Below are 12,474 nucleotides of genomic sequence, written 5' to 3'. Positions count from 1 at the left end.
GCTGTTATTTTCAGGTGTTTCATTCTGTTATAAATCTGTTTAATGAAGCTGAACAAATGAAATCTAAATATGTTTTAACATGGCAGTGCAGCAGTGAAGTCAGGCTTCATCTGATTCACTGGCTGTGAGAAACCTGAACATTCAGAACCAAACAGCTTAAATACAGAGGAGTGATGGAAACCAGGTGAGTCCAATTAGAGGAAACCAGAACATCTGAGGACAGAGAGCAGCAAACACAACCAAAAATACATTTTATGGTTTCTTTTAAGGTTTAACTTTAACTAACTTATTATGTAATCATTCTGACTTTTTAATAATCCATCTTTTGCACTTTTCACCAGATAAAATTACAGATTTAAATGTTGGTTGTTCATGTGAAAGAAAGAGCAGCAGCAGAGAGGATATTAATAATCTAAATAATATTTAGAACAAAAAGCAGAACATGAATCAGGTCACAGCTTCACGTCTCTCCAACTGAAACCTTTTATTTTTCACAATAAATAGCAGTGAATCTAAAATGTTTGAACCTTCGTCATGACGATGGGTTTACTGGGTTTCATTCGTTAAGGTTCTGCGCTGTGATTGGCTGTCAGTCAGCTGTGTTGGCTCGGTTCTGTTCAGCTCCGGGATCAGAACCCTTCATTCATCTAAAGCTGCTGCTGTTACATCCTGGCTGTCAGGTAAAGTCCAATCATACAGGTGAGTACAGAGGCCACGCCCCCCTGCGCTTCCTGAACAGCAAAGTGGGCGGGGCTACATTCCCTGCTGGTCCAAACTGGTTCTGTCCGGACCGGATGAGTTTCAGAGACATTTGTCACAAAGTTCCACTTTTAGCCTGGAGTTCATCCACTTCAACAATAAGCAAGGATGAGTCAACAGAAGAGTTTCACAAATAAAACGAGACAAAAAGGTGAAGAAATACTAAACTAGTAACTGGTTAAAACCGGCTGACCAGTCTGAGAAGAAACGACTAACATCAGACCAAATGTCACAGAAATGAGACAATAACGATTCAGCAAGAAAACAGGAGAAAAACACAGAAACCAAAAATTAACTAAATCTGCAGAGTCCAGACCAGTTTGATCCAGTTTGATCCGGTTTGATCCGGTTTGATCCAGTTTGATCCGGTTTGATCCAGTTTGATCCAGTTTGTTCTGGTTTGTTAGGAAAAACAAACTGAAATCAAATAAAATAAATTAGAAATGGAACAATAACAATATTTCAGCAGAAAACAAAAACAGAGAAAAACACAGAAACTAAAATATAAACTGAGTAAAGGTCCAGACCAGTTTGATCCGGTTTGATCCGGTTTGTGATGTAGAACTAACTAAAATGATATAAAATAAGTCAGAAAAATACTAAACGATATTCCAGAGAGAAAACATAAAAACAGAGAACAAAATATCAACTAACTCTAAAGGTCCAGACCGGTTAGAACCGGTTCGATCCGGTTTAATCCGGTTTGAACTGGATTGAACCAGTCACTGAGGAGAAACAGAACCACTGAACTGGGATCAGTTTCAGAGTAACTTTGGTTCCTCTAACAACCAATCAAAAGGTGCCACTGAGCCTCCAGTCAACATGGCAGCCCAGGAGGGGGCGGAGCCTGGGAGCTGCTTACTACTAGAACCTGACCGGATCAGAACCTGACCGGATCAGAACCTGCTCTCTCTGGACTGATGGGCTGATGGATGGAGATGATTGTGATCAGAAGTATTCAGAAAAGGAAACATTTTGGACGACCCTGAGCATCCTGTCTCAGCTTCACCTCCTCCACCGCCTGGTTCTGATTGTCTTCTGTCCACAAGTGTCTCTGAAATGTTCTGGACCTGGCCCGGCTGTCTGAAGACCCGGCCCAGGACGAAGCTTCACTGCTGGGCCAGCAGGGCGTTCCTGTTGGCCTTCAACTTCTCCAGACGCTTGGACAGGTGGCTGTTGCTGACCTCCAGCTCCTCGATGCGGTCCAGAGCCGAACGGAGCTGGAAGGAGCCGTACGATTTTAACCAGAACCGGTCCGCACAGAAAACCAACCAAAGGGGGCGCTCTCACCTCTCTCTGCAGTCTTCTCTTCTCCACCTTCAGCTCATCTTCAATCTTCTCCGCGTTCTCAGACGCCGACTTGTAGCGACACACCTGGCCCTCAAGGCGCAGCACCTGAAGAAAAAACCCGTCCAGGTTCAGACCGACGGCTGGAGGAGCCGAGTGGAAACGAACCGGTGGAAACATGAAGGCTCACATTTTGCTCCAGAGTCGTGACTTCCTGCTCAGATTTCACCAGCTTGAACTTGAGTTCACTGATCTGCCTGTTGGCGTCTCCTGGTGGAAACCAAGCAGAGGAATCAGGATTGATCCTGCAGCAGATCAACATCACACCTGGTCAAGAACTCACTCTGCAGGTCCAGCAGATGGGGGTCTATACCGTTCTCCTTGGGGTTCTGCCCTGGGTTCTGGACTCCATCCACCTCGTTCCTCTGATCCAGCTGAGACTGGAGAAGTCTGACCTGAACATTCACAGGTTAACATCATTTTCTAGAAGATGTTTCAGCCTGTTTAGTCTTTAAACCAAAAGGTTCCAGATCCAACCTGATCCCGTAAGCCTTCTCTGTCATCAAACAGTTTTTTCATCCGAAGCTCTGAAACGAAACAGACAGCAACAATCAATGACTTCCCTGAAGGTCAGCCTGAAGGTCAACCTGAAGGTCAAAGCTCCATGAGGTGAGATGGTCGACTGCAGTCACAGAGTCAGAACTCCATCTGGAGCAAACCGAAGAGGACCAACAGCACAGCTCTGAGGAACGCCACTGATTAGCTTAAGACCCACTGGATGGAGCTTTGGACCCTGGTGGTGGAGATAATCAGCTGGTGATCATTATCTCCAGTTTGATTTAATGAAAATTAATTATATTAATTATGGTTAATTATTCAAAATTAACTTTCAATCATTTTATCTCAACTTCTCATGATTTCTGATGTGATCTGGAGACACGGAGAAGGAAGTCAGCTTACCCTTCAGGTGTGGAGAACATCATCTACTGATGGCTGAGACAAAACCACCAAAACACACAAGTCCAGGATTCAGATAAACATTTATTACCAGATATGAAAACGATTCTATCCTCGTTTTTCAGGAACACGTCTTCTCAGTAGAAACTTACATATGTTATAATCAGAAGATTAGTTATTCCAACACATTCAAAGCTACTTTCCCATCGTTCACTCGTCACCTTCATCGGTCATCCAAACCTTCATCGGTCACTCCACACCTTCATCGGTCATCCAAACCTTCATCGGTCACTCCACACCTTCATCGGTCATCCAAACCTTCATCGGTCACTCCACACCTTCATCGGTCACTCCACACCTTCATCGGTCACTCCGCATCTTCATCGGTCACTCCGCACCTTCATCGGTCACTCCGCATCTTCATCGGTCACTCCGCACCTTCATCGGTCATCCACACCTTCATCAGTCACTCCACACCTTCATCGGTCACTCCACACATTTAGATTTCCAGATTCTAACTCTTGATGTGAGTCCCTGTTTTCTTCTGGCTCGAGCCAGAACTACCAGTCAACATGTTTTCTTCTAACATAAACATTTGAACATGAATGTGTTCAATGTTCATGAAGACCAGCAGCAGAGGGCGCTCCTGAGCTCATGAAAGCTTGCAATCTGTGTTGTCATTTTTCCCGCTGTCCAGACCGGGTTCTTCATGTTCTGTTTCTGGTTCCATGGTGCCCAGCGGTGCAGCGATAACCTGGACCTCATCCTCCATGGTGGATCGGTTCTGTTGCTGTGATGGAAGCAGTTGGACCTCCTCTTCTTCATCAGCCTCCTCACAGCTGTCCATGTCTCCAACCGACAGCTCCTCAGTAGAACCAACACTGGACCGGTCCAGCCGCCGTCCCTCCTGGAGGCCCACCAGAGCCAGCTCAGGAACAGCCAAGGCCCTGATTTCTTCAGCGGTCACCTCCATGAACCTCCTGACGAAGGAACTTTGTCCAACACTGGAGTGTGCTGATGAACTGCAGTTCCCTCCAAGCTCCTTTGAGTCTTTGACAGAAGTCAGAACATGAGTTTGACTGTCAGACCTGGAGTCTGTTGAGTTCTTGTGAGATTCAGAAAAATGCAAATCAACAAAAACAAAGTCGCCAGACACGGTTTTTAGAGGAGAATCAGGTGGACTGGCTTCCGACTCAGCTTTCAGCTCCTCGTCTCTTGCTCTAGACCTCATCTCTCTTTTGTCATTAGTGGTACAATGATCATGAGAAGTTGAACAAACTCTGCTTGAGGAACCAGATGGGTCCTCCATCCTTTCTCTGGCTGAACTGACTCTTGGTGAGGAAGAACATCCAGCCAGATGTTCTTCTTCACATCCAGGACCTTCTGCTGTTTCTCTGGTTAGGCTTGTCAGAAGCCACGTGGAGAGTCTGGTTCCCCTCAATGGCCACACTGATTCATGTCCACCTCCATCATTCAGACAGGACTCACGTCCTACTCTGTTCCTTAGTGTGTTCTCCAAATCTGAGATCCAGTGGTGGAGACACATCAGGATTTCTGAGAAGATTCTTGAGATTTCTACTACAAACCCTGGTTTATCCTCTAGTCCTTGGAGCAAATCTTGAACATTCATCACCAGACTGGTCCACATTTCTTCTGGAGGAAAGGGAGATGTTGTCTTTGGGCTTTCAGGGAAAGCTTTGTGCACCTGAGCAGCTCTTTGGAGTGGTTCTCCAGTACTTTGGTTCTCAGGAGGAGATGTGAAATGTACTTTGGTTTCCGGACTGACTTCTGTCCTCCTGATGGAGCCTTCTTCACCACCTGCAGCCTCAGCCTTTGACTTGTTGGACTCTGCTGCAGCTTCGAGGCTGGGACCTTCTTCACTGAAACCTGAAACTTCATCTTCCGCATTCCTGTCTTCATCTTGACTTTGGGATCCCAGATCTGAAGTACTCATATGCTTTTGTTCAAAGTTTGTTTCAGAGGAAGAAGATTCACTTTGCAGAGCCAAAGAGGCGTCCTGCGTTATCGCCTCCTCAGATGGAGAGCTCAGTTTCTCAGCAGCTGACAGGCCCAACACCATGGCTCGGTTGCCCAGGATAATGTCTTTAGCAGATCGCGGTGGAACAAGTCTGGATCTGAAGACTTTCTGAGCTGGATCTTCTTTGCTAAGCTGTTTCTTGTTTGCCTCATTTCCGTCCGCTCTAACAGGAAGCTTTTTGGTCGGATCCTTTTTACCTGCCTTGCTCCGTGTTTGTCGGTTTCTGCCTGGATGTTTCTCAGTTGGGTTTCGTTTTTCTCTGGATGGTCTGGTTTGGTCGCTCACAGAGATCATGTTCTGTGGCAGTGACCTTTTGTTATCTTTGGGGTCATTTTGAGGGGTTTTGCTGCCATCTGCTGGCTGCTGCTGTGAAGCCTTCCCTGAAAGACCATGAAGAGACGTTGGAAGACCAAACAGTGTCAACATTCAGGAAGGAAAACAGAAAGTAGGAGATTAACCGAGTCGATAGGAAAAGGAGGATCACAGAGGAATTACAGGAGAACAGTAGCTCAGATGTTCTTCAGGATCAGGTCCACGATTAAAAACCAGACATGCACAGGTCAATCATCGACTTCATGCACTCTAGTCTCCTGTCCAGAAGTGATGATTAAAGGAAATCAAAGGTTTGGTTAGATGTCTGAAAGTTTTAGTAAAATGAAACAATTACTCCTTCCTACCAAGTATGCTCTCTCTCCCGCTGTGAGGCGAGTCCTCGGCCAATAGGGAGGGAGATTCCTCAGTCTGGTCTGCGTCGCCGTTGGTGGCGGTGTCAGGAGAGATGACCACTCCATGGGTCTATTGGGCAGAGAGTCGTAGCTTGGTAACTTTGAAGACAGTTTCTGTCTCCTTGGTGGCTTAATAGAGAAACATCTGCAAACGTCTGCCCAGACTCTTGCTGGGCTCAGAACCAATGTGACGTCTCAATGGGGTCCGCAATTCCAGTCCTCAAATGTCACTGTTTGACAATTTTTGAACGCAACCCTGCTCTGAAACACCTGAATGAAATGAATGGGTTATGGTCAGGTCCTTGAAAACTTACTGACATGGCAAGAAGTAATTCCACTGTATGAGTGAGCAGGGATCCATCCAGCAGTCGAAAGGCCAGTGACATTTGAGGATCGGATGCAAGACCTCAGGTACAAGGCCACAAAAATTAAGGTTTACGGTAAACATCCAAACTGAGTCCAACTCAAGCACAAGTGGACCGCCGCGGGCCAAAGTACGCCAGAGTAAGTGGGGGTCTTTATCCTCTATAGGGTTCCTGTCTGAATCTGTGGTGAGTTCAGGGAATCTCTACATGTAGTCTGCTGTTACAGTGAACTCGTTTCCAACACTGAACTGATTCCTCCACAGATTCAGATGTGGACTCTTGCTGGGCCACTCCAGAACCTTAATGCTAAGTTTTTATTGAGCAATTTTAGAGCTCTGTTATTGGTTTGTTTAACTTTTAAAAAGCTTTTCATCATCCGGCTAACAATGGATTTGCTAAAGGCAGCAAGGTTCCACAGTTAGGCCTGTCTCAGAACCCGCTACGACTCCCACGCTGTTGTTCCTGTGGAAGAGGAACCTTTGGCAGACAGACCAAACAACGGTCCTGAAAGAAAACCCGAGGATCTTCATCGCCAGGTGTCTGTATCTCTGCAGGGTCAAAGTTGTAGTTGGGTTTTTCTGGTACCTTCAGTGAGTCTCGCAGTTGGACAACCTCATCTGTGAGCTGGTCGCGTTCGATCCGAACGATGTCGGAGATTTCTCTGTGGCGCTCTAACGCCTGACGCAGGAAGGAGGTAGTGAAGGAGGTTAAAGAGGAAACAAGGTTAGGAAACAGGAAACAGAGGAAAACAGCTTGGAGACGTTTCTCAGAGGCAGAAAAGAACCAAACAACCTTCCTTGGTTCTGTTCTGTTCCTGCCAAATAAAGACTGCTCCAAACACATCTACCACTGATTTAACTCAGCCAATCATGGTGGCTCTGCACAGATGGTAGCAGAGAGATGCATCACTCTGGATGTATCTTAAGTCCTGGGACCAAATGTTCAGACCAGGACCAGAGGACTGGTTCTGGTTCTGGTTCCTCTGCCTCTGGGAACAAGAGCAGCATCCTACCGCGATCTTCTTCTCCTTCCACTGCAGAGCTTCCTGCAGGTCAGAGATCTCCTGCCGGTAGCTGCTGCTCTTCTGACGCAGATCAGACACTTCCTGTCCACCAGAGGGCAGCAGAGAGCAGCAGGAGGAAGAGCAGGAGGAAGAGGAAGGTCAGGAGCAGGAAACAGGAAGAGTTAGTTTAGGTGGAACAAGATGATGAATCTGAAGTGTGTTAAGTTAATACAGCAGGATGGAGAAAGTAATCACACCCTGCATCAGAGGGTGACCTTTGACCCTTTCTTCTCTACAGAACTCATTTCATTCAGAAACAATGGAGGGTTCTCCAGCAGGAACGACCTGGTGAAGGTCAGGCTGCAGGTCAGGGCTTTGACTAGGCCACTCCAGTGATTGTGTCTCACCGTCAGCAGCTCGTTGGTTTTCCTCAGAGTTTCCTCTGTTTGACTGAACTGGACCTTCAGGACGCTGTGGGCCTGGCGCTCACGCTCCAGCTCCTGGAGAGACATCAGACCAAGATCTAACAACACCTTCATCATCATCGTCATCGTCATCATCATCTTCCTCACCTTGGTGGCGTCGTCCCAGCGGCGCCGGGCCTCCCACAGCAGCTCCTCCACGTCGCTCAGCTCCTCCATCAGGTTCTCCACCTGGAACATCAGCGCCGTCTTGTCGTTGTGCAGCTGAGCGTTGGACACCATGGCCCTGCGGTACTTCTCCTCCGCCTCCGCCAGCGAGTCCTGCACAGGCACGGGTCACATGATCAGTCCTGTTGGTTCTGACCGGACCGGAGTGTCCAGATCTGTGGTCAGGCTGACAGCTGGAGTACCTTCATCTCTCTGATTGAGGCCTCCGTTTCCACGGAGAACGACGTGTCACAGCTTCCTCTGCGTGACGAGGCTCCGCCCAGCGAGGCCAGTGTGGCGGCGGACAGCGTGGACGCCGTCCTGGAGGCCTGAGGGAGAGCGAGAGAGAGAGACACTGAGGACCGCCTCTATCCTGTCTGACCAGCCCAGGGTCAGTGACCTCACCTTGTCAGTGAACTCCCGGTCCGTCTTCTCCTCCACCTGTACACACAGAACCTGATCAGTAACCGACCAATCTAATCAATTAATCGGCTTCGTCGCCTGCAACACCCCAGAGAGCCAGCAGAGGGACCCAGAGGGCGTTAACTGTCTCACCACAGGGCTGGCCCGGGCCGAGCTGGCCCTGGAGGAGGCCCGAGAGCTGGAGGCCAGGAGGCCGCCGTAGTCCGAGGGCTGATGGGAGAGGGGGCAGGAAGGACGGGAGGCAAGGAAAGGAAGCAAGGAAAGGAAAGAAATGAAGAACGTGTTAGTGAAGAGGAAGAATGAAGATTATCAGAGCTACAGGGCGATGTTAGAACTAGTTCAGACCGGTTCTGACTAATCTAGAACAGTTCCTTCTCTCAGGTCTGTTTACTGAGCTGCATCCAGAGGAGCCGGGCTGGACTCTAGTCCAATGAACCCGGACCTCCAGCTGGGTTCTGGTCCACTCACCCGGTAGCTGCCCCGGCTGCCCACAGACATTCTCTCCTCATCATCAGAGATCTACAGACAAACGATTACAGGATCACTGCAGCTGAGAGCAAACAGAAGAAGAAGAAAGAGAAGAAGAAGAAGAGATACAGACCGAGGTGTGTCTCCGAGAGAGACGAGAGTAACGCTCGCTGTCCTCCTGAAAGGCCATGAAGAAGAAACGTGTTAAAGTAGGAGAAGAAGAAGGTTCACCTGACAGACAGCGAGCAGGGCAAACAGCCTGACAGACAGAAAACAGGGCAAACAGCCTGACAGACAGAAAACAGGGCAAACAGCCTGACAGACAGCGAGCAGGGATGAATTCACAGCATGGAGGTGAAATAATAAACAAACTATGAAAGAAAATAAATAAAACAATTAAAAGATAAATTACTAAAGAAAATGAAAAATATGATTTTAAAACATAAAATGTTTTCTGTTAAACATCTTATGTTTTAATAATAAACATTATTTTAAAATGTTTATTTTAACATTTTAAATAAACTAAAAGTTTCTGTTATAAAGAATATTAAACAATAAAAACATTTTAAAAAATGGAATCAATAAAAAGCAGCAGGCAAGAATAAAATAATTCAATGATCATCTGGAGCAGAGCGGAGCATGCAGAACCCGGATCAGAACCGGATCAGAACCGGGATCAGAATCCGGATCAGAACCGGGTCAGAACCCGGATCAGAACCGGGATCAGAACCGGGATCAGAATCCGGATCAGAACCCGGATCAGAACCCGGATCAGAACCCTACTGAGCGCGTGCAGAACAGACAACATGCAGCCTCTCTCAGTGGGAGGCCCGGTTCCTCCAGAACCAGGAGAACCGGACCCGACCCGCCACACTGGAGCTGTGAAGGAGGTTGTGCTGGACAGAACCGGTCCTACCATCCACTGCTCGATGTGACCCCACTTGTTATCCAGACCATAATACTTCTGAGGAGACCAGACCAGAGGGTTAGAGGCAGGAACAGGGACTGGGAGAACTGGGAGAACTGGACCTACCTTGGTGCTGTGAAACAGCTGCACCACATGGAGAGGAAGAGGAGGAGGAAGAGGAGGAAACAAGAGGAGGAGGTCAGGCTGGTTCCCCTGATTGGACCTTTAAAAGTTCTGGATTCACTTTTTTTATCAGTTTTTCTGATTTTTTCTGATTTTCCGTCTTGGATGGTACAGAAAACATTTCATTCAAAACCAGATGAATAAATGAATTAATGCTGTTGTTACTGAATCATTAATAATCTCTCCATCTAATCAATAAATATCAACATTCATATAAATTCATTGGTTTTTTCTGATAATCAAAATTAAGTTGATCAACTTTTAAAAAGTTATTTTTCTGCTTCTTTCTCTGTTTTCCTTAAATCATTTTTATTAATTATTTTTTCCTTTTTGTTTTCTTCCAGGTTTTGCTGTAAAATTTCTTTATTTTTCCTCTATAATCAGATTTTCTCTCAGATTATTCTGGATTATTTCCTGCAGTTTTTCTTCTGATTCATTTTCATCATTTCCAGGTTTCCTGTTTGTTTCCCAGGTTCTGATCCGGGTTCTGTTCCTGTACAAAGTTCTTGTTAGTCTGGAGTTAATCTCCTTTGTTTCCACGGTAACCAGACAGACTGGACCCAGAACCTTCAGAACCTTCAGAACCTCTTTGGTTTCATCATAAACTGTAAAGTTTTAATTAAACTCACCGCAGCAGCTGATCCTGATCCTCTCATCCTGACCTTTGACCTGCTATCACATGACCCCATCAGCTGCTCTGACCCGTCCTGACAGGCTGGTCTGTGATCCAATCAGCTGTCGGATCAATAACCCCGACCGGAGCCGATTTCAGAATAAGAGCGCTCACCTCCTTCTGCTGCCTCTCCAGCTCCTTCATCCGGATCTCCCGGGCCTCGGCTCTGGCGGCCCGCTTCGCCGCCAGCCGGGCCTCCGCCTGTGGAACACATTCATCCATCAGCAGAAATCACCAATCATCAATAATCGATCAAACATAAAAACAGGAAAGAAACTTTTTAACAAAGGCTGGGTGTGATTACAGCGGCGGCCAGCAGGGGGAGACAGAGCGGCTCCATGTTTCAATATTTTTACATTTAAATATTATTTATATCAATAAATGAACTTTAAACTGAAACGTTTCTTTATAAAAATGTTTTCTTTCTTTTAATTCCTGGTTAATTTTATTTCTGATGATTTTTGTCTGTAGTTTCTGTGAAATCTGTTTATCTGTGATGAAGATGAAGATGATGATGCCGTCTGAGCTGTGGATTATTACTGGAGCTCCACCGGATTACAGCAGGCGGGCCAGACAGTCCCAGTAACAAACCAGTCTGCTCCCAGTAGGTCAGTGGGAGGAGGAGACCCCCCAGTTTAAGGCTGGTTCTGACTGGATCTGGGTCAGAGACCAGAACCAGTCTGAGGGACCAGACGGTACCAGCAGGAGACCAGCATCACAGTCATCACCAATCAGCCTCATTGATACCCAGTTATACCAATAATCAGCTTTATGGAGCCGATGGTGGAACCTGAGTGACTGGACCAACTGGTCATCTACTGGTTTCAGCCTTTGGTTGGACCAACCAACTGGACCCAACCGGTTGGTCCCACTGGTTGGTCCCACTGGTTGAGCCATACTGGTCAGACCCTAGTCAGTCGTTGAACCGATTGATGGTTCTGGTTGGTCCACTGATCCCTGAAAACCCGTCCAGGTACCACTGACTGTAGGGAGGATGAGATTGCAGGTGGTTCTGGTTCTGGTTAATGGGTCCAGAATCACCTGATGTTCCTCATAAATAAGAATAATTCTGATTTTAATTCCCGATAAACCAGTTAGACATCTGATCTAATCAATCAGCCTGATTATTATTGATTATCTATTTTATCATTGATCATTATTAATCAGCCTGTTTATTACTGATCATCCTGATAATCAGCCTGTCTGATTGATTACCCATCATGTTTATTGATGATGAAGATGATGATGATGATGATGATGAAGTTTACCTCTCGCGCTATCTGGCTCAGCGCATCCTCCTCCGCAGCCAGCTTGTCCCGGTTCGGAATCCTCTTCCGGCCCGGGCCCTGGGTTCCCATGGTTCCGGATGGCTCTACCTGCAGCCGAGCTCTCCTGAGGTTCTGGACATGCGGTTCTGGAGGTGCAGCAGCAGAACGGCCCTGTTCCAGTGTTAAACCCGTCAGTTCGGTCACCTTGTCTCGGTTCCGAGTCCTGATGGACCCATCCCTCAGAACTTTACCTGCAGCCGAAATATCACCTCGGTTCTGATTAAGTCCGGATCACTCAGACCTGTGACCCGGACTCTCCAGAACCCATGATTATCCCGTTTCCTTGTAAAATTAGAGGTTCTGTTAGTGCGGTTCGGTGCTGATGGGTCCGTTCTGCCGCTGCAGATGGCGGTTAGCTGCTCCCAGTCAGAACACCGAACCGGACCAGCGTCAGGGTGAGTATCAGAGTCCGGGTTGCTCAGCGGCCCGTCGGCCCGCTAATCCGCCCCCAGTTCGGGCCGCTGCGGCGGAGCTCCGGCAGCCGAGAGCAGAGCGCCGTGCCGCGGTCAGGTGAGCCGCTGCCGCACCGAGACCGGAGCCCGGAGACACGGATCCACTGCGGAGGAGAGGCGCGGCGCCGCTCCGTCACCGCTGCGCAGCTAGCGCGGAACTCCGGCGCGGCGGAAGTACCCCTACAAATTAAGAGCCCGTGACCCGCAACGATAAGAAAATGAAAACATAGCCACCGGAAACGGAACCAGGGTATTAAAAGGTCAGTTTTTCCCAACC

The 12,474-nt window shown here is 47.6% G+C and overlaps 2 protein-coding genes across 6 annotated transcripts; both read right to left on the bottom strand.

Annotated features, from left to right (window-relative positions):
- Window positions 1-459: 459 nt before the first annotated feature.
- LOC116715722 (leucine-rich repeat flightless-interacting protein 2-like) lies at window positions 460-2,744 on the bottom strand. Its single transcript, XM_032556350.1, has 5 exons — window positions 2,584-2,744; window positions 2,390-2,501; window positions 2,237-2,316; window positions 2,050-2,154; window positions 460-1,979 (listed from the first exon to the last, which is right to left on the bottom strand). Exons 1-5 carry the CDS (start codon window positions 2,623-2,625, stop codon window positions 1,869-1,871), a joined length of 450 nt encoding a protein of 149 aa, XP_032412241.1. The 5' UTR covers window positions 2,626-2,744; the 3' UTR covers window positions 460-1,868.
- A 325-nt stretch (window positions 2,745-3,069) lies between these two features.
- On the bottom strand, window positions 3,070-12,384 carry LOC116715648 (leucine-rich repeat flightless-interacting protein 1-like). Of its 5 annotated transcripts, XM_032556195.1 has the most exons (14): window positions 11,686-12,383; window positions 10,532-10,618; window positions 9,571-9,705; window positions 8,788-8,832; window positions 8,655-8,705; window positions 8,319-8,396; window positions 8,169-8,204; window positions 7,967-8,092; window positions 7,707-7,877; window positions 7,542-7,634; window positions 7,144-7,236; window positions 6,717-6,809; window positions 5,719-5,836; window positions 3,070-5,421 (listed from the first exon to the last, which is right to left on the bottom strand). In XM_032556195.1, exons 1-14 carry the CDS (start codon window positions 11,773-11,775, stop codon window positions 3,656-3,658), a joined length of 2,982 nt encoding a protein of 993 aa, XP_032412086.1. In that variant the 5' UTR covers window positions 11,776-12,383; the 3' UTR covers window positions 3,070-3,655. The 5 variants fall into 5 exon arrangements, with proteins under 5 accessions (XP_032412086.1, XP_032412087.1, XP_032412091.1 ...); XM_032556196.1 differs by lacking the exons at window positions 6,717-6,809; window positions 7,144-7,236 and having other exon boundaries at window positions 11,686-12,384; XM_032556200.1 differs by lacking the exons at window positions 6,717-6,809; window positions 7,144-7,236; window positions 9,571-9,705.
- Window positions 12,385-12,474: the final 90 nt, after the last annotated feature.

Source organism: Xiphophorus hellerii, chromosome 24 (assembly GCF_003331165.1).
Source record: "Xiphophorus hellerii strain 12219 chromosome 24, Xiphophorus_hellerii-4.1, whole genome shotgun sequence".
Lineage (NCBI taxonomy): Eukaryota > Metazoa > Chordata > Actinopteri > Cyprinodontiformes > Poeciliidae > Xiphophorus > Xiphophorus hellerii.
This window is presented reverse-complemented; position numbering and strand designations above follow the sequence as displayed.

Excerpts from the sequence above, each read along its gene's own strand:
- LOC116715722 (XM_032556350.1), bottom strand. The coding sequence starts at position 2,625 with ATGAAAAAACTGTTTGATGACAGAGAAGGCTTACGGGATCAG. Across the intron at positions 2,502-2,583 it reads GAGAAGGCTTACGGGATCAG|GTCAGACTTCTCCAGTCTCA; the intron begins GTTGGATCTGGA and ends GTGAATGTTCAG. Across the intron at positions 2,317-2,389 it reads CCATCTGCTGGACCTGCAGA|GAGACGCCAACAGGCAGATC; the intron begins GTGAGTTCTTGA and ends GGTTTCCACCAG.
- LOC116715648 (XM_032556195.1), bottom strand. The coding sequence starts at position 11,775 with ATGGGAACCCAGGGCCCGGGCCGGAAGAGGATTCCGAACCGGGACAAG. Across the intron at positions 9,706-10,531 it reads TGGAGAGGCAGCAGAAGGAG|CTGTTTCACAGCACCAAGGT; the intron begins GTGAGCGCTCTT and ends CATGTGGTGCAG. Across the intron at positions 7,237-7,541 it reads AAACCAACGAGCTGCTGACG|GAAGTGTCTGATCTGCGTCA; the intron begins GTGAGACACAAT and ends TCTGGTGGACAG.